Raw genomic sequence first — 26,452 nt, 5'->3', positions numbered from 1 at the left:
TTTTTAATCCTGAGCATTACGCAAGGAAGCAGCACGTACCATTTTTAAAGTATTTGGTATGACTCGGCCGGAGTTCAAACCACATACCCCCCAGACTCATTGCGGATGCTCTCACCATTACACCGCTGAGGAAAGGTTCATCTGGTGTTGTGGGCCAAGCAGCCAGATTTTCCTTTTACTGCAACCAAACACATTTCCTTGGATTAATTATTGTTATAATTACTCTTATTATATTATGCATTATTTTGAACCTGATGGGATGAAGTGCATCCATAATTTAGTATTTCAGAACTTTTGTTTGAGCAATTGTTCATGGCCTGGTCTTTGCTATTTGGCTTTAGAGGGAAGAAGATTAGTTATTTCAAATTCTTAACTTTGTGTTCTACACTTGCTTTCTGTTCACCTGTACAATGTACATTGTAACTTACATCTACATAGACCTATTTGATGGACCTCTCCTTTCCTTTCATTCGTGTACCTCAGTTCTTCTTGGCAGCAATCTGCAACATCCACATTCACCCATTCTGCAGCATCACAAAGCCACGCCAGGTACGAGGCACAAATGAGAGCTCACCTTTGGGAAAATAACATAGAAAACCTGTGATTTAAAATTTTATTATGAATGTAACACTATCCCTTTTTAGTGTACTAAAAGTTTCCCTTTGGAGTGCACCATGCTTTTTGGGCTGGCGGGATAGCATAGAGCTGCACACACACACTCTCCTTTAAGCCATCTAGCCTGGGCTAGAATCCCAACCTAGCTATAAACTGTCATACTGGTGTTTTGCAGGAAGGGGGATTCACCAATGTGTGTGCTTGGTGTCCCTTGAATGTTTTTCCCAAACTGTGAGATCCGTTTGCAAGTGTTTGTTTGGTGCACATAAAATATCCCATGGTGTCATTCGTGAAGAGTAGGCAAGTTATTGCCGGCACCCTGAACAAATGACTAGTGCCTGACAAATGACTAGTGTCTGGGCAGGCAAAGGCAAACCACAGGTTCTGTGTAATCCTTGCCGTGGGGCTGCTTTGGCAGCAATGAACCCCGGGCACTGAACCCCGGGCACTAAACCCCGGACACTGAGCCACAGGCACTGAACCCGGGATGCTGAACTCCGGGCACTAAACCTCGGGCACTGAACCCCGGGCACTAAATCCCGGACACTGAGCCACAGGCACTGAACCCGGGATGCTGAACTCCGGGCACTAAACCCCGCGCACTGAACCCCGGGCAATGAACCCGGGGCGCTGAACCCAGGGCACTAAATTCCGGACACTGAGCCCGGGCACTGAGCCCGGGGCACTAAGCCCCAGGCTCTGAACCTCGGGCACTGAGCCCCGGGCACTAAACCCCCAGGCACTGAACCCCGGGCAATGAACCCGGGGCGCTGAACACAGGGCACGAAATCCCGGACACTGAGCCCCGGGCACTGAGCCCGGGGCACTACGCCCCAGGCACTGAACCTGGGCACTAAACCCCGGGCACTGAGCACCAGACACTGAACCCCGGGCACTAAACCCCGGGCACTGAACCCCAGGCACTGAACCCTGGGCACTGAGCTCCAGGTGCTGAACCCTGTACACTGAGCCCTGGGCACTGAACTCCGGGCACTAAACCCGGGGCACTGAGCCCTGGGCACTAAACCTCGGGCACTATACCCCAGGCACTGAACCCCGGGCACTGAACCCTGGGCACTGAGCTCTAGGTGCTGAGCCCTGGGCACTGAACCCCAGGCACTGAACCCTGGGCATTGAACCCCAGGCACTGAGCCCTGGGCACTGAACCCCGGGCACTGAACCCCAGGCACTGAACTCCAGGATGCTGAACCTTGTGCACTGAACCCCGGGCGCTGAGCTCCAGGTGCTGAACCCTGTACACTGAGCCCTGGGCACTGAACTCCGGGCACTAAACCCGGGGCACTGAGCCCTGGGCACTAAACCTCGGGCACTATACCCCAGGCACTGAACCCCGGGCACTGAACCCTGGGCACTGAGCTCTAGGTGCTGAACCCTGGGCACTGAACTCCGGGCACTAAACCCCGGGCACTGAACTCCGGGCACTAAACCCGGGGCACTGAGCCCTGGGCACTGAACCCCGAGCACTGAACCCCAGGCACTGAACCCTGGGCACTGAAACCCAGGCACTGAACCCTGGGCACTGAACCCCAGGCACTGAGCCCTGGGCACTGAACCCCGGGCACTGAACCCTGGGCACTGAACCCCAGGCACTGAGCCCTGGGCACTGAAACCCAGGCACTGAACCCTGGGCACTGAACCCCAGGCACTGAGCCCTGGGCACTGAACCCCGGGCACTGAACCCCAGGCACTGAACTCCAGGATGCTGAACCTTGTGCACTGAACCCCGGGCGCTGAACCCCAGGCACTGAGCCCTGGGCACTAAACCCCGGGCCCTGAACCCCGGGCACTGAGCTCCAGGTGCTGAACCCTGGGCACTGAGCTCCAGGTGCTGAACCCTGTGCACTGAGCCCTGGGCACTGAACCCCGGGCACTGAACCCCAGGCACTGAGCCCTGGGCTCTGAAACCCAGGCACTGAACCCTGGGCACTGAACCCCAGGCACTGAGCCCTGGGCACTGAACCCCGGGCACTGAACCCCAGGCACTGAACTCCAGGATGCTGAACCTTGTGCACTGAACCCCGGGCGCTGAACCCCAGGCACTGAGCCTTGGGCACTGAACCCCAGGATGCTGAACCCTGTGCACTGAGCCCCGGAAACTGAACCTGGAGCACTGAACCTGGGCACTGAACCTGGGCACTGAACCCCGGGCACTGAACCCCAGGCACTGAACCCCAGGATGCTGAACCCTGTGCACTGAGCCCCGGAAACTGAACCTGGAGCACTGAACCTGGGCACTGAGCCTTGGGCACTGAGCCTTGGGCACTGAACCCCGGGCACTGAACCCCAGGCACTGAACCCCAGGATGCTGAACCCTGTGCACTGAGCCCCGGAAACTGAACCTGGAGCACTGAACCTGGGCACTGAACCTACCTTCAGGCCGAGCACCAGGAAGAAGAAAGCTGTTATACTTGTGGTGAAAATGTTCTTGTGATGTTTATTTTTAACCAGCAGAGGGAAGTGATATGCTTTGTTTGTGTGATGCTCTCTGCAGCTCATTTTGAACAATGCGCTGTGATTTCTCATTTAACATCAATTGTGTTATATCACCCACACTAAACGACAACCTATAAATCCGGCCAGCCTTGGGGGATGAACCAGCAGTAAGAGATTGTTTCCAGATGCTTTGGCAAAGAATGTTGCACAGCTGTTTCCATCCCAAAGGTTTTTTTTTGCGTCTTTTTCTCTTTATGCAGGGAAAAGTGCCCACAGCTGCACAATGAAATAATACCATAGTACTGTTACTACTCGAGGATAGGTTGGCAAAGCACATTACATGCCTTCATGCCGTACCCAAAGTTCAGCCATCTTTGTTTCATAAAACAGGGCATTTTGGGACAACTTCACCCCCAAACACTTTTATCCTCATTCAAAGGACACGTAGCTTGGAAAGGTCAGAGCTGTGGGATCTTGAGTTCCTTGAGATACATTATGGGTACCTGGATTTTTTCTGAAACCTTTGTGTGGATTTTAATGTTGTGTTGATCCTTAGAGATTCCTCAAGTGACATTGTTTAATACAAAAGTCCAGAGACAGCCACCCTAAAAAGGGCATTAGCAAAGGCACAAATGCTTTGGAGTGATATTCAAGTATGTCTGTACGAAAACATCTGCAGAAACTTATCCCATTATTTTACCTCTTTTCTCAGCCATCATGAAATGCATGTTGCTGCACCTCAAGCAGCATCGCATACAGCACCGGCGCAGCGTCACGCGACAGCAATGAGTAAACCAAGCGTGGTCACCACCGCAACTATTCGGCCGAGCGTGCCTCCCTCGGGTATGCTCATTCACCTGATTCGTGCTGTGACAACCCTATAATTTTGCATGTTGTGCCATAATCTCTGTTATCAAAAGTTAAATTATCATGGGCTTCCCGCAGACAGAAAAATAAGATGCAAGTCTTTGATTTATTGCATTGATTTTGAAGGTGATAGCTCGGAATCATATCCCAGAATGTTTCCTGGCTATACCTAAAGGGATACCAGCTAACCTTCAGCATCTGCTTCATTTCAACCACAGTTATCCAAACAAAATAAACAAGACCGATAGTCTAACAATGGTGTACCTGGGCTTATTTGATGCTTTAGTTGAAGAGGATAGTATGACCTGGGTGGGGATACCAGTTAGCAGTTAGAAAATAATGTGAGTATTAATTTTTTTTTTTTCAATAAATTCCACATTCATGTGCCACCTTCAGTCGGACGTCAGGCATTGACAGCAGGTTCGTGAATGACTTGGACATAAAAACGTTCCCAGTCTGAATGTTGTTATGTCCAGTCAATGGCGAAACTGCAAATGGGGAATCCACGAATGTCACCAATGGAAACGCTTATGTCATTTCCACATTCTGCTACTCAATATCTCGATATTTTGATACCAAATAGCATCATTCCTAATTCCAATCACAAATTAATACCATATTATGAATATATGGTATTAATTTGGTGTGCCCCGGTGTGTACCCCGGTTTAGAATAGGTACACCTTATCCCTGTGTGTCGTAAGAGGCGACTAAAAAGGGTTGGCACCAGGAAGGGCATCCGGCCATAAAAACATTGCCTCAAAAAGAGAACCATGACAATTACAACTACATATGAGCAGGGCACAGCCCGAAGTACCCCGTGGGAGACCCCACTCCATCTCGACAAAACTCAAGGTGGGGAACCCGATCGAAGCAAGGATGGAAATCATTCCATTTATGACGACGAAACGTCTGATGCCCGACGTGGAGATCGGTTTCTGAGGTTTGGGACATGGAATGTAGGGACAATGACAGGGAGATCAGGAGAAGTGGTGGAAGTATTGGTCAGAAGAAGAGTGGACATATGTTGTGTGCAGGAGACGAGATGGAAGGGAAGTGGTGTGAGAATGGTGAAGGGTAGGCAGGGACAGAAATACAAGTTTGTGTGGCAAGGGTGCCCAGAAGGCGTGAATGGTGTGGGTGTCCTGTTTTTTGAGGAGTTTGTAGACAGTGTGGTGAGTGTGACTAGAGTGAGTGAAAGGTTGATGATGGTGAAAATGATGATTGGAATGCTCTTGGTGAACGTCATCTCGGGATATGCTGCGCAGGTTGATCGGAGTGATAAAGAGAAGGACAAGTTCTGGTGTGCGACAGAGAAGCTGATGGAAAACGTGAAAGATGAGGAAGTTGTTGTGGTAGGAGGAGACCTAAATGGACATGTGGGAAGGAGTATGGACGGTTTTCAGGGAGTTCATGGGGGTTACGGATATGGTGTGAGAAATGGAGAAGGTGAAAGGATTTTGGAGTTTGTTGATGGAGCTGATTTGTTGATTTGTAATACTCAGTTCCAGAAAGGGGATAATAAGCTTGTTACATACACGTCAGGTGGGTCGACGACAACCTTTGACTACCTGCTGGTGCGAATGTGAGATAGGGGGCACCTCCGGGACACAAAGGTGATACCGGGGGAGGAGGCTGTTTCACAGCACCACTTGGTTGTCTGCGACATAAGGGTGAAAGGTGCGAGGAGAGCTCGGCGGGTGAAGTACCAACCGAGAATGAAGGTGTGGAGGTTGAAAGAGGTGACAGTGAGGGAGGCATTAAAAGAGAGGCTGAGTATGGCAGAGGATGACGTGGTTGAGCTTGAAAGTGGTTGATGTCAATGAAAGATAGTCTGTTGGGAGCCGTTGGTGAGGTATGTGGATGGACAAAAGGACCACCGAGGCACTCGGAAACATGGTGGTGGGATGATGAAGTTGGAAAGAAGATTGATGAGAAGAGGAACAAGTTCAAGGAGTGGCAGAAGGCAAAGGGTATGGAGGCAGAAAAGAAAGAGCATGAAACTTATAAGGCAGCCAAGAAGGCTGCAAAGAAAGAGGTAGCAAAGGCGCAGGAGGCATGGAGGAAATGTTTGGAAAACGCTTTGATTTGGAAGAGGGTCAGAGAGCGGTATTCAGGATTGCAAAGCAGATAGCGAAAGAAAGGTGTGATGTGATGGGGGTGAGTTGCTTGAAGGATGAAGTGGGACAAATCGTTGTGGACCCAGATGGAATTAAAGGAAGATGGAAGAGATATATGGAAATACTGTTGAATGCAGAGAATGAATTGGATGGCAACATAGAGAGTAACCCAGTTTTAGGACCGGCAGAGAAGATAACCGAGAAAGAAGTTGAGGAGGCGATAAAAGCAATGAAGAGTAGAAAAGCGGGAGGGCCAATGGGAGTTGTGGGAGATATGTTGAAGGCAGTGGGAAATTGGGGTGTGAAAAGAATGACAGAGATCTGCAATCTGGTGGTGAAAGAACGCCGCATTCCAGTGGATTGGGAACTGAGTACCCTCGTCCCTCTATACAAGGGGAAAGGTGACCTCTGGACTGTGGCTCGTATCGAGCGATAAAGTTATTGGAGCATGGAATGAAGGTATTGGAAGGGTGTTGGAGAGGAGGATAAGGAAGAAAGTAAAGATCGATGAAATGCAGTTTGGATTTATGCCAGGAAGAGGAACGACAGACGTGCTTTTTATTGTGAGGCAGTTGCAGGAGAAGTACATGGAGAAGAGGAAGAAGTTGTTTCTTGGGTTTGTTGATCTGGAGAAAGCATTCGATCGGGTTCCACGCAAAGTATTGACATGGGCATTGAGGAAGTTAGGAGTGGAGGAATGGTTGATCAGAGTAGTGATGGCAATGTACAAAAGAGCGCGCACAGCTGTAAGGATGAAGGACGGGAACAGTGGTGAGTTTGAGGTGAAGGTGGGAGTGCATCAGGGGTCGGTACTAAGTCCACTACTATTTGTAGCTATGATGGAGGTGCTGGCTCGGAACGTAAAGGAGGGTTTACCGTGGGAGTTGTTGTATGCAGATGATCTGGTGTTGATTGCAGAAAGTATGGATGGACTGAAGGAGAAGATGAAAAGTGGAAGGAATGTATGGAGACAAAAGGTCTGAAGGTGAATATCGGAAAAACGAAGGTGATGGCAAGTGGTAAAGCATGTGGTGAGGTGGAAAGAACTGGGAAGTGGCCATGTGCTGTGTGCAGGAAGGGTGTCGGAGTGAATTCCATTCAATGTACAATGTGCGCTGAGTGGGTTCATCAAAAATGTAGTGGTTTGAGAGGGTCATTAACCAGTGTGGCAGCTACATTCAAGTGCAAGGTGTGCACAGAGGTAGCTGCAGATGGAGGAAATGTTGAGTTGGATCTTGGAGATGGCGTGAAGCTGGAAGGTGTGAAAACATTTTGTTACCTAGGAGATATGCTGAATGGAGAAGGTGGATCAGACTCGGCAACGGTTGCTCGAGTGAGATGTTAATGGAAGAAGTTTCGGGAACTGAGTGGCGTGCTGACGAGAAGGGGAGTGTCGTTGAAGCTGAAGGAAAAGGTGTATGCTGCATTTTTGAGAAGTGTTATGATTTATGAGAGCGAGACATGGGTAATGAACGTAGAGCAGCAACGAAGGCTGGAAAGGGTGGAAATGCGAATGGTTCGGTGGATGTGTGGAGTATCGTTGAGAGAGAGGAAGACAAATGATGCATTGCGAAAGATGATGGGAATAGAGGCTGTGATGGATGCTGTGAAGAGAAACAGTTTGAGATTGTTTGGTCATGTGTTGAGGAAGGATGAAAGTGACTGGTTGAGAAGAGTGATGGAAATGAATGCAGAAGGAAGTAGAGGACGGGAAAGACCGAGAAAGACTTGGCTAAAGATGGTCGAAGAAGAAATGCGGGCAAGGGGGTTAACAAGGGGAGATGCAGAAAATAGGGCAAAATGGAGAACATTGTCATGGGGACCGCAAGGCTAACCCCCGTTCTTGCAGGGAAAATGGTCTTAAAAAGCTTGTTGTTGTTTGTTGTATTATGAATACAGTATATCAAAATATAATGTTAAATCACGATTGTATTGAGATATTATCAAATCACCGAACTATCGTCGTCTGTTCACTTCCGGATTTGGGAGCAAGGTCTGTGTCGATCGCATTTCAAAATCATAATTGTATTGGGGAATTTTTGAAACCTCCTACCTACCTTACGACAGCCGCTCGGACCCCACAACATTCCATAGAAGGTTATTATATTTCCTTTTAGTAAAATATGCAAATGTAATGGTTACTAAACGCTGTCCCCCTGTCATGTGACCAGATCCTCATCTCTGATTGGTGGACGTTTGTGAGGGACATACATACATATGGACAGACCAGCACTGGTCTAGACGGCATTGCCCTATGGGCTATGCCATAAAAATGTCTCTTTGGTCGATGGTTGTTGGCTAGCAGGACAATAAGTCTTATATAATGTGTCAAACTATACACAAAATATGAATTGAACCAAACCGTTCTAAAAGATAATTTTAGTTTGGATTTATATCCATGATTGCCTCTGCCACCAAAGGTAGATGGAGGTTATGTTTTCACCCCTGTCTGTCTGTCTGTCTGACTGTGAGGAAAATATCTCAAAAAATTATGGACGGATTCGGACTAAAATTGTTGGTCAGGTTGGATGTCTGACAACGACGAATTGATTATATTTTGGTGAAGATCCGGATCCTAGAATATTTAAAGTGATTCTTCAGCATTGAGAGATGGGGCCAAAGAGATATATGTCACGTTATCCCAAAAGATAGGGACGGATTTGGACAAAATTTGGTGGACAGGTTGGGTTTGTATCAAGAACAAGCTGATTCGAATTTGGTGAAGATCCGGTTCTAGATAAGAGAATCTAAAAAGAAAATTAATGTGATTCTTCGATCACCATTGAGAAAAAGGGTCAAAATGATATGTTACTCGATATCTCAAAAAGTTATGGACGGATTCTGAGGAAACTTGCTGAGCAGGTTGGGTGGGTGACAAGAAAGCCGATTAGATTTTAGTTAAGGTCCGGATGCAGATCCGGCCTATGAGTGGGATCTAAAACGCAAACCGTCCTGCCTGGCGGAGGTATGCGCTCTACTGAGTGCCGTTCTAGCTTGTCCATAAAATTGCCATTAAATCTTCTGGAAAGGTGAGCAGTAATTCCCACATTTGAATGTTGAAATTTGACTGTTTGTCTTGCTTTGTACACTACATGAATAGAATGTTATAGATTTTCTTTTTTTGTATATATGGCCGAGGCTCATGGAAAATCTGGAGCAGAATGGCAAGGGAGAAAGGCCAATAGTAGAGTAGAAGTGCAAGTGAGAGTGGGCTTGAGAGTGGGTGGAGAAGGACACATTGGGGTGAACAAGCTGCACACAAGCTGAATTAACCACAGGAAGAAGAGGAAGGGGGAAGCAGGGATGAAACAGAAAGAGTAAACCAACCGACAAACTGACAAATGAAAAGAGGTGATGGAGAGAGGGGGGAAATCACAATAATCTGGAAAAGTTGATTGGTTAGGAATGGGGTCATTTGGGAAAGAAGAGATCATCAGTATGGTTGGGGGATGACCTGGGGTAGTGGTGAACAGCTGCCTTGAAGCCCTGAAGCAAAGAATGGGATTGAAGATACTGAAGAAGTTGTTTAATCAGTCTGCCTCATTCGGACAGTTTTCCATGGTGAGCCTCGAATGGGATATTGAATCTTCCAATAATACATTAGTATCTAGCTGCAAGGGCGGATACAGGAATTTCAAGACGGGGGGGGGGGGGTGCATGAAACTATAGCGCTGGGGGGGGGATAAAGGGGGGGTCTGGGCGTCCTCCCCCAGGAAATTTTAAAAAATTGATCGTCAGAAACGGCATTTCGTGCGTTCTTGGAAGTTTCTGCAGTTCCGTGTGTTCTTCCCTGGTCCAACAGTTCAGCATATTCGCACCGCCTGCACCCTCATCCTGGATCGAAGGGGGGGGGGTGCGTACCCCCTGCACGCCCCCCTGGATCCGCCCCTGAACTGATATATCACATGTATTTCTGGCTCTTCCTTCACAAATTAATAGTTTATATACTCTCCCCTTAAGTCAGCTAGCTACTGTGATATAAATGTGAAGATCTCAAGATTTATTTCACAAGATTAAGGCTCTGGGCCAGTACTGTGTTTATATTATAATTACATTGTAACATTGAATCGTTTGGGCTTTATTACAGTTGTGCTTCCAATAATTATGCATTTCATCCAATATGTCCCATAACCCACTTTTGAGCATCAGGGCACACATGGCAGGTGAGTAACAATTCCATTGCTGAGAACGCTACACAGGTCGAAACTTGGTCACAGGATGCTGGCAAAGCAACCGCATAGTAAAGAATACGCCGAGTGGTTTTGCCATTAGCTACTCGACCAATTCCGGATTCGATCCTGTAATTGCCAGATTATATTACAGAGGCTGAGTCAGTTGAGGCAACTTGAAATCCTATGTAAATAAAGATTACATCATATCAGGATCATGTTTTTTCTCAAACTCATAACTTTATGTTTGAAAATACCCTTTTTCTGTGTTTTTGGCCTAGGACAATTGGGAAGCAGTGTCCAGGTTACAATTGCTAAACCTGGGCCGACCTGCCCCGCGCCAGCACCGAATGACACTGCCGACCGTCCACCATGGGTGACGGACACCAACTTTGCTCAGAAATATGCTGCGGACCAGTCTACTACCACACTTACGAAACACATCTCTCCATCTCATGGCCCAAGTCATCTTGCCTCTCCAGCTCATCCTCCAGCACATGCCCCAGTGCAATCTCCATCCCATCCTACATCACACATCCCAGCCTATGCCCCAATCCTTCCTGCATCTCAGAATCCAACTCGTGCTACAGCTCCGTCTCCTTCAACGGGCTATTCCTGTCCTTCAGGCCCGGTTCCCTCCCAAGCCCATGGCCAGGTGTTACCTCCAAGTGCATCTCCAAGCCGCAGCAAAGTGCAGTGGGCTCAACATTTTCAGGCTGGGAGTCGCACACCCATGTGCGGCAATTGCAACCAGATCATAAGGTCAGGTTGCTTCACTCACTGACAGTGTTATTGATGTCTCTTTGTTTTCTTTGCTTTGTTATACTAGGAGGTGCTCACGTACTGCCATTCTCAGCCCACGCTTAGTGGGCAATGTGCTGCGACACAAACGATCCAAATAATAACACTTGTACAAAATCCGAAAAAAATCAAAAATTCTAAAATCCTAAATTGTCGAAATTGTTTTTTTGTGTCAAGGGAGGTGCAAAGTGCCCCTACCTTTATATGGGACCGTTTCTCTGTATGCAATTTTAACATGGGGACTGAAAATTCGTTTTGCGGCTTCTACTTGACGAAATCGGCTGCAAATTTCAGAAGTAAATGCTTTGTAAATCGAGGTAATATGTTCCAAATTTCAGCAATGTCCGTTTACGCATTGAGTTTTATTAAGAAAACCCTTGAATTCATGTTGGTGTCTGTCAATCCGTCTGTCCGTCCGCCCACCCAAAATGTGTTCGTGCTCATATCTCAAAGGCTATACATTAATACTAGCTGAAACTTGGAATATACATCGGTCAATACAAATAAATTAATGGCTTGTCAAACAAATTCCACCTAAGTGCCATAGTTTTTGCTTTAAAATTAAATTATATATAAATTCAATTATATGTGTAAACACACAAAAATATATACATACATACATACATACACACACTTTATACCTCTTTAAAATATTATTCCAAAAATCTGACATGCTGGCCCAATGGCCTAATGGATAAGGCATCACTCTCCCAAGCTGGGGATTGTGGGTTTGAGTCTCATCTGGGTTGAATATTTTCCCCTTTCTTTTTCAAGTCGTTTATATCATCTTGAATAAAGTCTTATATGATGAACAAATCCATTTTGTTCATATTTAAAACGTATTTTTGGGAAAAATGCCAGGGGCAATAGAAAAGGCCCCTTTATCTGGTATGTGCCATGTGGAAAAGTATAGAAAATAAGGGACATTCCATAGCTTGTAGATAATGCCACCAACCAATAGAAAAGGAGGGACATTCTAAAAATCTCGTGTGCATGCTGGACTACCCTTGTGTTCTTAGGAGGAAACAAGTAATGCTCTGGGAAAGTTAATATAAAGCCCGTGGCACGGAATCAGCCGATCAATCTCCCAGGAGTGACCCAGACTTCCAGACTTCCTTCATGGTCTATCCCCACCTTTACAAAGTCAGGACCATAACAGAGTTAGAGAGCAAGAGGGAGAGCAAGAGAGAGAGAGAGAGAGAGAGAGACAAGAAGAACAAGAAGAAGAAGAAGAAGAAGAGAGAGAAAGAGAGAAAGAAAGAGAGAGAGAGAGAGAGAGAGTGGGAGAGAGTGGGAGAGAGTGGGAGAGAGAGAGAAGGGAAGAGAAGAGAAGAGAAGAGAAGAGAAGAGACAGAGACAAGAGGGAAAGGGCTGGTCCTTGGGGTCCGATCGGCACTCTGACTGTGACTGTGCCCTGACGAATCCAGGCAGCAGGGAAGAATGGGAAAGATTTGGCCCCCGTGTTGCATTGGGGGGGTACAACCACCGCAAAGAGCCATCCCCGATAGTTGTGTATTATGATTGCTAGTAAGATTGCTTGTATTATGGTGGCAATAATAGTAGCATCAGTAAGAGTGGTGTTGGTGGTTCGTATGCAGCCTGCGGCTCCTTGGCTGCATCATTTGCTGGGGGTGCAGCTGTGCTGCTGATGCAATGCCCCCAATTACCACTCATCTGGATTAATTTTACCCACCTTATAAGGATGACAGATCAACCCAACTGGTGTTCATTCAACGCATGACAGGAGCTCAAACTCAGAACCCTAAGAACTCAAGCCAGCTACCTTACCAGTTAAGCCAACACCAGGCTCAGTACGAGTGGTGAAAGACCATTATCTGTCAAGAATAGAGAAAGAATTTTGGCCAAGAAGATGAGTGCTGACACATGAAATGGTGGTATGAAACAGCAGCGGTACGTGCTAAGCATCCAGGGTAATGTCGAGTTAGTGAAAAAAAAACCTCTTTCACTGTGTCTTCACTTCACATAGGGATCATTTTGGAAGCATATACATTGAGGAATTATTGGGAAGTACATGCAGTACGTGTGGTACAAGCTTTTGTTTTTAGATCCTCAATCTAACAATTATTTACCTATAAATAGACAGTACAGTATGTTAATTTAATCTGTTTGTTTTCATATACAGTACGTGTATCAAGTGTATAATACCTGTGTTTATTTATCATTATCGGAGGGGGGGGGGGGGAGGCGAAATAGGCTTCATAACACCTTAACACAATGACGTCCGCCTTTTAATTTTTTAAATCTATTAACAGCAGTGACATCAATTAACCGGAAATATGTTTTTCTGGAACACCCTTGGTCCCGACCATTCTGGACAAAAAGTTCGACTGCATTTAAACATGTAAATCAATGGTGGAAAGATCCATTAGTATGGTACAAGCCTTTACCAAGAGCTGTGTAAAGTGCAAGGACCTTAGAACTTCCATATGGCCACCATGCTCCAAAATATGGCATGCTTAAGGGACCATGTGAAATATATTATAAAACCGTAAAGTACTTATCTTTTGTGTGAATCTAACTTTTACACTTTTCACTGTCAAGTAATTTCCACAAAAGGTAAATCCAGTGAATAAATATTCCTTGTTGTAAACGGAGACAGTAATCAATCACATATGATGTCTGACAATAAAGTCCCAGGATTAAAGCAATAGAAAATTTTATTGCAAACGTACCAATTATGTTTCAAGAAAGAACATCTGTCTTGGTACTTTATTGTCAGCCCTCATATGTTGCGTAAAAGATACATCCCAAGAAACAACTTTAAAATAAAAACTATGAAAGACAATTCCTGCAAACAACAAGTACTTTACAGTATTTAGAACTTCGAAGTGGAGACATTTCATTTCATTCACTCATCTAATTGGCCCGATGTTGACCAATGAATGTGAGATGAATGAGGAAACAGAAGAGAATTCATTTACTATTGCTCCCTTCCTTATACTCTCACATAAATCATCACCATTATTATTCATTGAAATACAAACACCCTTTATAAACAAGAGGTATCAAACTGAACCGTGACCTCTGCAGATGCCTAAGTACTTGGCAAATTCCCAATATGGAGAGATAACATCATGCTCCTTAATGTATACATGTGTCTGCGTACACACAATGCTTTTTCTGGAAACGATTCAATATTAAGAAGTACTCGTAAAACAGTTGGAATTGCTTTTGTGGTTATTCACAAATGCAAAAACATGTAGATGCTTCCATGTTGGTGAGAATGCGCTACAGCATTGAATCCTATTCTGGAATGCCTGTCATTGAAGATGTTTTCAAAATCCCTGTTTGTGTGAGCAGTTGTAATGATAAGGACTTAGGAAATCATTATCCAAAAGGCAAACAAAGCGGATCGCAGTGGAAACATTCAAAGTCACACATTGGCGGAACGTTATAGGAGCTAAATCAAAGAAAAATAAAATATGTATAATTATAATACAATAATCCCGAGACAAAGATATATAGGAAAATGATCTCGGCCATTTCCACTCCAGAAATGTAATATTGCACATTGTTTAATCAAAAAGAAAGGTGGTGTAACTTGTGGTCATGGCACCAGTGATTTTTTTCACCAGCAGAAGGTGTTCGGTTGAGCAAGGTTAACATCATGATTGAATTGCAATCAAGGATCACGAATACGATTTGCAGAATACATTGGCAAGTGCCTGTTTTTGATTAAGAGTGAACATTTCTAGAACCAATAAGGGCGAAAAATAGAAGATCGGATAAATAAGCAACTTTCACTTTTATGTCACACAGATGTAGCACATGGTCTGTGTTTTAGTATAATTTTATTTTGTGCTACCTTTGCAGAGGCCCTTTCCTCGTGGCTTTAAGCCGCTCCTGGCACCCCAATGAGTTCAAATGCTCACACTGCAACAGCACACTCTCCGATGTGGGATTCGTTGAAGAGCAGGGTTCCGTGTACTGTGAGAGTTGCTACGAGAAATACTTGGCCCCTAACTGTGCTCGATGCAGCAAAAAGATCATGGGGGTAAGAATTGAGTTTTGGAGTTCAGAAATGATCATTAAACATTCCTGACCTTGCTATAAACTGTCTGATTGATGCTTCATAGGCAGGGTGTTGCGTCACTGTGTGTAGGGTCCTTTGGACGGACATTCAGCTGGGTATTCCATATGCGAATATTAACTGGTGTATATAAGAAGTTGAAGAGTTGTGAAAACTTGGGACTCAAACCTGGGATTTTCATAGTTGTGATGAAATATGGCATGGGTTCCGCTGTAACAAAAAGGCAAATAGGCCTATGCATTTTCAAAAAGACTCAATAGTCAGCCTTCTGAAAGACCAGAACCATGATATTCAACAACAGAATAACATGTTTTTGTAAGTAAGGAAAGTGTAAGAATGAAGTTGTGGATTATTAGGGAGAAGGATGATGCAGAATAAATGAAGGGATGTGTGATGAGGAAGAATGAGTGCAGGTTTTCTTTGCACCCCTCACTCCTTTGTTTCTTAAGAACAAATATAGCCTCGTAGGTTGATATTTTAAACACAGGTTGAAATTCATAACAGTGCTTCCTTTAAAATAAAATAAAACAAGTACAGAAACATTTAAAGTACACCGCCCAGATGCCAAATAAATAAACAACATATCCTCCAGCGTGTGGCATTGCTGGGGTGCCTGCAGCACCTGGCGATGCCGCCGTGCAACACATGGAAGCGTTATTGGGAGGGAGAGATGTGCAATAATTGATTGATTAATTGTGTCATTAATTAAATTAATAATAATCGCAAAACAATTTATTTCTTAATCAATTGGCTAATAGCATACCCAAACCACCAGTGTTTCATCCAAAGCTGTAACCTTTTGAAAATTACTTGAATAGTTAATTCATCAAAAAATTAAATAACTAATTGATTAATTGATTAATCAATAAATCAAAAATATTCTCTACAGCCAAATCACTTGGTCACTGTCCTGTCCAAAGATCAGCTTCCTAGCTCTAAAGGTGCCTGAGATATTGCCTAGATTAAAAAGAAAATAAATAAGTGAATAATAATGAAAATAAATAAATAATAATCGTAAAATAATCAAATTATTAATGAACTGGCTCATGGCGTACCTAAACCACCACCATTTCATCTGAATCTGTAACTTAAAAAAATCCATTAAGTAATTAATCGAATAATTAAATAATTAATCGATTACTTGATCAATCAATAAATCAAAAATACCCTTTACAGCCAAATCACTTGGTCATTTTCGTGTTCAATTATCAGCTTCCAGGCTCAAAAGGTGCCTGGGATATTGTCCAGATGAGAAAGAAAATAAATAAATACTTTAAAAATCGCTAATAATTAATCAATTAATTGATTAATCAAAAAATAAAAAATAACATTTTTGCCAAAGCATGTGCACACTATTGTGCCAAAATTTCAGCTTCCGAGCTCAAATGATGGCTGAGATATCGCCCAGATGAACAAACAAGCAAGAAAACAAACAAACAAGCAAGAAAACAAGAAATAAACTGGAGTGAAAACTGAGTACTGACTTTCAGCGTGCGTCATTGCCGGGTCCCCTTTGGTGCTCAGAGATGACGTCATAAAGCGCCTGGAGATGAAATAGGAAAGGAGTGGTGCACAAAATCTTCACTGTAGGTAAGAAAAACTAAATGTCACAAATTACATTCTTGGGAATACCTCAAAAGTGCATCGTCATCAAAACCATAAGGTTGGTACGCCAATTCATTTTAATATTTGTAACAAACACAGACAGTTACATTTGTGAAACGTCATTAAAATATTCAGTTCAAAGGTAAAAAACCAAAGAGAAAAGTCTCACTGCTCATAGTATGATTGAACTTTCATTCATGATCCACTGATCCAGTGCATTTGCGAACTCGTGACAAGTGGGAATTTTACATTTTGGCTATTTTGTTGATGATGAGCTGATCTATCCAGAAAATCTGAGCATGCTCCATTGAGAATTTATAAATGCGGAGCAATATGCAGGCCACAGAGGGGTTTAATTAAAAATTTGTTTCGAGAAACATCCTCAATAAAACAGTATGCCCTTCCTGTGTTGGCCATTTGCAGCCATTCATATTGTCAAATCGAAGTTCATTATGAAATTTCATGAAAGGGGCATTAGCTCATCTCGCGTGCTCAAGTTGTTTATTTATGGCTGTGGTTGTAAGCCTGTATTTTTGAGACTGTTTGATTTACCATCAAAACCATCACTCATCATTCAGAATCATCAGTAAGCATCCAGGAAGGTGCTCATGTTTCTCAAAAAAGATGGGAATGCAATGTATGATCATGACATCTAACATGTATAGAGTGAATGAGTGAATATCCACAACAACATATCCACAATATCCACAACATTTCGTTATTCATCTTGAGTGATGTACAGCATTGTTAGCAACACTTGTATGTGCCCAAAGTTGCCATGCGGCACCTCATAATCATTTGCAAGGTGTTGACTGGTCCAGCTTGTCATCCAGATCATCAAGCAAGGCAGACATATTACCTCATTGCTGGTGGTCCTTTGTGAGCTGAGTGGGTTTTCGCTGATGATTCTGTAGCAACCTGTTAATTCTCCTGATACCAGCTCAGTTTTCTGGCGTTTATAATCCAATTCTCCATACTGAGGCCTCTAGCCGTGTTTCAACCCACAACCTTCATGACGTCACTCCAGTGTCCTCACTACTCGGCCACCATACTTAAAAGTTAGGACATAAATATACACTTGACTGTTCTTGTTTGCAAATTATAGGTTGAATAGAATGGTATGAAATGTGATAGATTTTCCTCCAGAGCAAGGCAACTCTTTTAATGAAATTATTCCTCCGATGTGGTGTGCATTTGGCAGGAAGTGATGCACGCCCTACGCCAGACCTGGCACACTGCATGCTTTGTGTGTGCTGCTTGCGGACAGCCTTTTGGCAACAGCCTCTTCCACATGGAGGATGGAGAGCCATACTGCGAAAAGGGTGAGCAGGGTCATGCTGCCCTCTTGTCAAAAATAGTTTTCCCCTGCGAGATACTTTTCAGACTGTTGGGGTTGGTAACTTGTTAGGAAAGTTTATTGTTGGATGTCAGGCCTGGTTTTGCTATTATCATCAGTGCGATGTGTGAGATTAGTTCAATTTGGACAGACGTCTGTAGCAGTTTTCACGACTGGAATAGTTATTGCAGAGTAAGGAGGGCAGCCTTCTAACGTAGTCACAAAGATAACCACCTTTAGAGGCCAATTTTTTACCCACAGAGCCCTTCTTTTTTGAAGCAATGTTTTATGGCCGGATGTGCCTCACGACACACAGGGAATTACCAGTGAGCTGGTACTCAATTTGCCGACCTCGGAAGGATGACAGGCTGAGTCAACCCCCCTGGCGTTAATTCAGCGATCGACCGGGATTCAAACTCAGGATCCTAGGATCCCAAGCCGCACCCTAACCGCTAAGCCAACACCAAGCTTGTCACAAAAATAAGTTGCAAAATTCCCTAAATAATGTACACACAATGACCTGCTCTTTTCTGATTAGAAATCTAACATTCACATGCAAGCACATTTGTTAACCTATCAAGGTGATACCAATTTTCTATTCCCCAATGAAATTCCAGCACATGCTGAGGGCTTGATCTGACCTTAACCCTTGACTGACAGTGACAATTAATAATTATTGAAAAAATACAATTTTTTTTTTATGTTGAAGGCATTTTTTTAATGTTGAAAAATAACAAAAAAAAAAATATTATATTGAAGGCTCCAGTCATGGACTGTATAGTCTTCATCGAGGCCAGGCTTCAAATAAAATAACCGTATAAAGATAAATAATTCAGAAAGAATGTAAAGGTGAGGGGTGAAAATGAGTAAGAAAAGTGTATGATGTTTGTTTGTGAGAAAGAGAGATTGAAGCGAGCCCGGTAACTTTAGTTTGATGAGACAGAGGGCAAGACAAGCAATCCTGACATGGAGAGTGTAAGATGAATCCGGGCACCAATTTAACACTCTTAGGTCAGAACGGTATAACTACCCTGGACGGTTGCTGCCTACAACCTACTACCGAAAAAATTATGTATAATAAAATTAATATAATAAATAAATAAATAAATAAATAAATAAATAAATAAATAAATAAATAAATAAATAAATAAATATATGGTACTGTAAGCTATATTACGAGTCGTATTAAAATTTCCAACATTTATTGCATAGGATGTTGTTAGACTAAATAAAATGTAGTTCATTTGATTAAAATCAAACAGGAGCTACATTTTCACTCAGGCCAAGACATCCTTTGAAAGGTCTTGTGATACAGACAGGTAGGACAATCAAAAGGTTTAGAAATCAAAGAACTCTGAAAGCATACCTTTAAAGTGCAGCCAGAAAAGCAAGTTTACAGGAAGTCGTTTCAAACAAAATGACTCGGAAGCATTTTTGAATAATGGCAAGCCAAACTTTGTCTCCATTACGTAATCTCTGTGATCTTCAAATGTCTTTAGCATTTCCTTTATTTAGGCACTTACTAGACATGTGATGTGCTGAAAATTAGATACACTACTATGAATGATTTGTTCCCAGTTATATCACCGACCTTATTCAAAGGTATGATATTGTAACTGCATTTTTTTTTTTTTTTTTTGTATACAAGATCGAGGCTCGTGTAAGAGCTAACATCAATCACAAAAAAAGACAAACAGACACACAAAACATACAATAAAGGAAGCATGACACAAGATGGGGAGAGAGAGGGAAGCACACAACTACAACAGCAGAGAACAGGGACAACGGAAGATCTGTGGGAGGAAGAGGGCTTGGGCGGAGGAGGCATGGGAAGGCGGGGGAGCAGGGTGGGAAAGGTATAAAACACAGGGACACTGCTAGAACTTCCAGGAAAGAAAGGAGTCGATATTTCCAAAAAAAAAGTGGATCTGGGGTGAATAAACGGGGGTAGAAGAGATCAAGGTTTTGGATGGGGGAAGACAAGAGATGGTGGTGAACAGCTGTTTTAAAGACCTGGAGGGAGGAGTGGGATTGAAGAGAGTGAGGGAGTTTATTCCAGAGGCGGGAGTAAAGAGGAATGAAGGAGTGAAGGTGAGCAGAGGGTCTTGATTTTGGCAGTTTAACCATAAGATGGTTGTTGGGAGATCTTGTGCGACCTGTAGGAATATTTGGGGGACAGAGCACAGATAGAGCTGGGGGAGCAAGGCCGGAGAGGAGTCGGTAGAAGATAGAAAGACCACCTACCTGCCTGCGGTGAGTGAGTGAAAGACCCTCGGAGTTAGCTTCATCGCGGGAGATTCCAATGATTCTGAAAGCTTTGGTTTCAACAGCGTGAAGACGAGCTAGGTGTGAGGCAGGAGCATCAGTCCAGAGGGGAGAACAGCATTCCATTGAGCTGCGGATGAAAGCCTTGTATGTGGTGAGGAGCTCAGGTGTGCCAAGGAAGGACTTTGCATGATGGAGGATGCCCATTCGGCGACTGGCTTTGGAGGCCAGATTGGAAATGTGGTTTTTCCAGCAAAGATCATGGCAGATAGTGAGACCCAAAAGCTTGAGTGACAGAACTTCTTGGAGAGGATTGTTCAGAAAGTAGATGGGATGATTGTCCAATCGGTCTTTTCGGAGAGACATAGTAAGAGTGTGAGATTTGTCAGGATTGAAAGACATGTTCCACAATTGTTTGACCAGTCTGTGATTTTGTCCAGGTCTGCAGAGAGTGAGGAGGCTGCAGACTGCCGATCTGAAGGATGAGGAATGGAGTGGCAGAGAGTGGAGTCATCAGGAAAGCGATAGAAAGGATTTTCAAGAGAGTCAGAGAGATCATTGATGAAGACCAGAAAAAGCACAGGGCCCAGAACACTGCTTTGGGGAGCTCCAGCCTGAACAGGACGGGGAGATGAGAGAAACCCATTCAGGGCCACACGTTGACTACGACAAGAGAGGAAGTCCACAAGCCATGCGTGGAGATTTCCATGGATACCATAGGAGGAGAGTTTGGTGAGCAGAGCTGGGTGCCAGACCGTATCGAAGGCACGTGATATGTCAAGGGACACAGCTCTAATTTCCTGTTTGGCATTGAGGACCTCCATCCATTGTTGAGACAGCAGAAGAAGCATGTCCAGAGTAGAATGACTTGGTCTGAATCCAAATTGATGATCAGAGATCAAGCCATTGGAGAAGAGGAAAGATTTGATATCCAAAGCAATGATGGATTCCATGACTTTGCTGATATTTGGGAGAAGGCTGATTGGTCTGTAGTTGCTAGGATCTGTTTTTGCACATTTTTTGTGTAAAGCGGAGAGAGGGAGTGAAAGAGCGGCAGTCTTCAAATTTTTTTTTTCTTTCAAAGTATCCCATAAAAGTCTTCCAAATACAAAAATATTTCAAAGAAAAATATTTCTTCAATCAATAAAATCTTGGTCCATTTTTACTTGCGAAATTGAAGGGTTTTCAAGTATATTGGTTGGTCTTGTGCATTATTACTTCTTGTGCGATCTTGATCTTGTGCGATCAACAAGTATGTTGATCACTCCGGTTTGTGTGTGTGTGTTTGTGTGTGTGTGCGTGTGTGATTGTGTGTGTGTGTGGTTGTGTGATTGTGTGTGTGTGTGTGTGTGTGTGTGTGTGTGTGTGTGTGTGTGTGTGTGTGTGTGTGTGTGCGTGTGTGATTGTGTGTGTGTGTGATTGTGTGATTGTGTGTGTGTGTGTGTGTTTGTCTGTCTGTCCGCTCACTTATACTTGCCTACAGGTCACAATTGGAAACCGATCTTCACGAAACTTCACCAAATGGTAGAGTTCATGGTCCGACAAAATTCTATATATTTTTGAGGTCAAAAGGTCAAAAGGTCAACATAGGCCAAAGGTCAACCACTTTTTTCATATTTCTAAAATCCTCAATTTTAATCCGATTGACTTGAAATTTGAGTAGGATTTACATATCGGCTAACTGAATTCAACCACCAACTATTTTTGAGATCAGCTTGGGCCAAAAGATCAACATAGGCCAACGGTCAACCACTTTTTTTGAAAATTCTAAAATGCTCAATTTTCATCTGATTGACATGCAATTTTAAAAGGATTTACATATCGGCTAACTGAATTCAACCACCAACTATTTTCGAGATCAGCATAGGCCAAAAGGTCAACATAGGCCAAAGGTCAACAACAATATCACATTTCTAAAATCCTCAATTTTTATCTGATTGACTTGAAATTTGAATAGGATTTACATATCAGCTAAATGAATTCAACCACCAACTATTTTTGAGATCAGCTTAGGCTAAAATGTCAAAATAGGGCAAAGGTCAACCACTTTTTCCGAATTTTTAAAATCCTCAATTTTTATCCGATTGACTTGAAATTCGAAAAGGATTTACATATCGGCTAACTCAATTCAACCACCCACTAAGTTTGAGATCAGCATAGGCCAAAAGGTCAACATGCCAAAGGTCAACAACAATTTCACATTTCTAAAATCCTCAATTTTCATCCGATTCACTTGAAATTTGCATGGGATTTACATATCAGCAAACTGAATTCAACCACCATCTATTTTTGAGATCATCATCGGCCAAAAGAGCAACATAGGCCAAAGGGAAACCACTTTTTTCGAATTTCTAAAATCGTCAATTTTCATCCGATTGAGCAATTTTGAAAAGGATTTACATATCGGCTAACTGAATTCAACCACCAACTATTTTTGAGATCAACATAGGCCAAAGGTCACTCATTTTTTTCAAATTTGAAAAATCCTCAATTTTAATCCGATTGACTTGAAATTTGAATAGGATTTACATATCGGCAAAATGAATTCAACCACCAACTATTTTTGAGATCAGCATTGGCCAAAATGTCAACATAGGCCAAAGGTCAACCACTTTTTTTGAATTTCTAAAAGCCTCACTTTTCATCTGATTGACTTGAAATTTGAATTGGATTTTCATATCAGCTAACTGAATTCAACCACCAACTATTTTTGAGATCAGCTTAGGCTAAAATGTCAAAATAGGGCAAAGGTCAACCACTTTTTCCGAATTTTTAAAATCCTCAATTTTTATCCGATTGACTTGAAATTCGAAAAGGATTTACATATCGGCTAACTCAATTCAACCACCAACTAAGTTTGAGATCAGCATAGGCCAAAAGGTCAACATGCCAAAGGTCAACAACAATTTCACATTTCTAAAATCCTCAATTTTCATCCGATTCACTTGAAATTTGCATGGGATTTACATATCAGCAAACTGAATTCAACCACCATCTATTTTTGAGATCATCATAGGCCAAAAGAGCAACATAGGCCAAAGGGAAACCACTTTTTTCGAATTTCTAAAATCGTCAATTTTCATCCGATTGAGCAATTTTGAAAAGGATTTACATATCGGCTAACTGAATTCAACCACCAACTATTTTTGAGATCAACATAGGCCAAAGGTCACTCATTTTTTTCAAATTTGAAAAATCCTCAATTTTAATCCGATTGACTTGAAATTTGAATAGGATTTACATATCGGCAAAATGAATTCAACCACCAACTATTTTTGAGATCAGCATTGGCCAAAATGTCAACATAGGCCAAAGGTCAACCACTTTTTTTGAATTTCTAAAAGCCTCACTTTTCATCTGATTGACTTGAAATTTGAATTGGATTTTCATATCAGCTAACTGAATTCAACCACCAATTATTTGTGAGGTCAAAAGGATTCTCTATTGCATGCCATTCTACTTTGTTCTGTTTTTCCAAGTGTCGCTCATCGAGTGGTTTATCATTCTGTCTGTTTTTTCTGTCTGTCTGTTTGTATGTCAGTTGCCCACAGGTTACAATTTTCAACTGAACTTCACGAAACTTCACCAAATGGTTGAGTTGGTCATAAGCAAGAAGCCTTTTGTTTTTGGGGTCAAAAGGTCAATATAGGCCAAAGGTCGCCAACTTTGCCAAGTTTCTAAAATCCTCAATTTTCATCCGATTGACTTGAAATATAAAGAGGATTTGCATATCTGGTCACTGTATTCAACCATCAAGTCTTTTGAGGTCAACATAGGCCAAAAGGTCAACCAACATAGGCCAGATTTCTAAAATGCTCAATTTTCATCTGATTGACTTGAAAATTTAAGAGGATTTGCATACCAGGTGACTGAATTCAACCACCAATTATTTTTGATGTCATCATAGGCCAACAACCTATTTTAGGGATTTTGCAAGTATCGTGCTATGCACGACATATTTCTTGTTTTGTTTCTCGGTTAGACTCAAAACTCTCATCAATTATTTTGTCTTAAAGGAGACCTGAAAAACAAATATTTCAAATAGGATCTGTTCTTCGAAAATTGTCAATTTTAACGTGTTCTTTTTTGGTATAAAATGTCCATCGCTGTCTTTATATTTTCCAAAAAAAAAACTTATGAATGAAAGCTCTTTCCTAATGTAATGCTCTTGTTATTGTCGAATCAGTGTTATTTTTGCAAACCACTAATTTTCAACTCATTTTTGACACTACGATTATAGAATGCTTATTTTTCTGAGATTCCACGACTTTCCATCACCGGTTCAGTTTTATCCATTACGCCGGGGTGATAAGTCCGAGTACAATAGACATCTATTCATGCATTCTTGCAGACTCTTCCTTTAACCAAGCCAAAGTTGCCGTGGAAAAGTTTTCGAAGAACAAAGGCATCTTAGAACCCCTGGCGCAGATTGCTGCAGATTCCTCATTCCTTTCACATTGGCAGAGAAGGAGCTTATTTTTCCCATCTTATGACGCAAATCAGATTGAAGTTCTGATGCTGTCAAGTTTTGAATGGGGAAAAAACAATTTTTAAGTAATAAATCAGTACTTTGTGCAGGAGTGGCTTAGTGCCTGAGGCAAATGTTCCATTTTAATATGATCCGGAACAAATTACCATGAATATCCCAAAATTACCATGAATATCCCAAATTACCATGAATATCCCAAAAATATCATTTGGGATATTCATGGTAATTTGTTCCGGATCATATTAAAATGGAACATTTGCCTCAGGCACTAAGCCACTCCTGCACAAAGTACTGATTTATTACTTAAAAATTGTTTTGCCATTTCCACTGAGCTTGTCCTACCTCGGTCAAAAGATGGTGGAGCACACCCGATGAGGTGATTTTATTTTGTGTTTTCTTACATTAATAAATAATAGTTTGAGAACGGAATGAAGTTGAGGCTTTAACTCGTATTAAAGTACTGAAATAGTCTGTGCATTATGTATTGGTAAAACACGAATGCTTCAAGAAAGTGGGATATAATTTTGAGGATATCTATTGGAAAACATATTTACTTTCTTTGCAATTAACATCACTTTGGGCAAAGCATCTCATTATATTATTAGCCCCCATTGGACTGAGTCTGAAATGGAGCTTATGGATTTGGACTTGTCCGTCTGTCCGTCCATGCGTCCGCAACCATATCTCGGTGGAGATGTATGGATCGATTTTGTTCATACTTGGCACAAAAACAATACCTGATGGTATACATACGCACATCATTTTGTTTTGCGATTAGATCCAATATGGCCGACTGTCAGCCATTCTGTTACGTAAACGTGTCTCCCCAACCATTTATTGAACATGCATGGTCCGACTTTACTCAAACTTGGCACATGCACAGAACATGACGGCATATACGTGCACTTCACTTTATTTTGCGATGGATCAAAGATGGCCGACTGGTAGACTGGCGACCATTTTAGTTGTAAAAACCCGATATTGACCAGGTCCTCAACCATTTCTTGGACATGCATTTATCGATCTTGTTCAAATTTGGCACACATATAATGAATAATGGGTTACATATGCACGTCATTTTTTGAGATCAGATCCACGATGGCCGACTGGCAGACATTTTGTAACTTAAATGTGTCCCCACTCATTTCTCTGAGATGCATGGACCGATTTTCTTCAAACTTGGCACAAAGACAATACATGAGCATACAAATACAGAAGATTTTGTTTTGTCATGCGACCAAAGATGCCGACTGACGGCTTTGAACTCTGTTCAGCAAAATTACTAAAACCACGGCGGGGGCTATGACATTTTATGTCTTGTTCTTGTTCATTTGAGTAATTTTGGTGTTTGGTTTTACATAATTTTCATGCATGATTTATTTGGATATAATCAGGAATGACATTTCATATAATTTTGTATTGTATTGCGTTGTGATTTCACACCAGATTATGTGGCGTTGTTCAGCACCAAGTGTCATGGCTGTGACTTCCCGGTAGAAGCTGGAGATAAATTCATCGAAGCCCTCGGATATACCTGGCATGACACCTGTTTCATTTGCGCTGTGAGTTTCATCAGAATCAAATCTTATCTGGAACCACAAAGAAAGATGTAAGAGTAAAAGAGAATCTCTGAAAATTGGAGATGAGTCTGAGTGGTGATTAAGCCAACCTCAACAGGCTG

At 42.6% G+C, this 26,452-nt stretch overlaps 1 protein-coding gene and 1 long non-coding RNA gene across 2 annotated transcripts in view; one reads left to right on the top strand and one right to left on the bottom strand.

The window, feature by feature from the left end:
• The window catches only part of LOC137416615 (uncharacterized), a 73,887-nt gene extending 54,480 nt beyond the window's left edge, over positions 1-19,407 (bottom strand). The window contains exons 1-2 of the long non-coding RNA XR_010982311.2: positions 19,384-19,407; positions 16,561-16,619 (exon numbers count right to left, since the gene is read on the bottom strand). This is a non-coding gene — a long non-coding RNA (uncharacterized LOC137416615). The remainder of the gene's footprint in view (positions 1-16,560; positions 16,620-19,383) is intronic.
• The window catches only part of LOC137416614 (LIM domain-binding protein 3), a 70,219-nt gene that overhangs the window by 10,623 nt on the left and 33,144 nt on the right, over positions 1-26,452 (top strand). Inside the window, exons 4-9 of the mRNA XM_078783207.1 lie at positions 484-549; positions 3,782-3,912; positions 10,506-10,986; positions 14,860-15,040; positions 17,883-18,003; positions 26,218-26,333. Coding sequence (XP_078639333.1) covers positions 484-549; positions 3,782-3,912; positions 10,506-10,986; positions 14,860-15,040; positions 17,883-18,003; positions 26,218-26,333 — 1,096 coding nt within the window. The remainder of the gene's footprint in view (positions 1-483; positions 550-3,781; positions 3,913-10,505; positions 10,987-14,859; positions 15,041-17,882; positions 18,004-26,217; positions 26,334-26,452) is intronic.

Source organism: Myxine glutinosa, chromosome 8, assembly GCF_964187855.1.
Source record: "Myxine glutinosa chromosome 8, kmMyxGlut1.1, whole genome shotgun sequence".
In the NCBI taxonomy this organism is placed as follows: Eukaryota; Metazoa; Chordata; class Myxini; order Myxiniformes; family Myxinidae; genus Myxine; species Myxine glutinosa.
The sequence above is the reverse complement of the archived record's forward strand: the minus strand, read 5'-3'. Positions and strand labels throughout refer to the sequence as shown.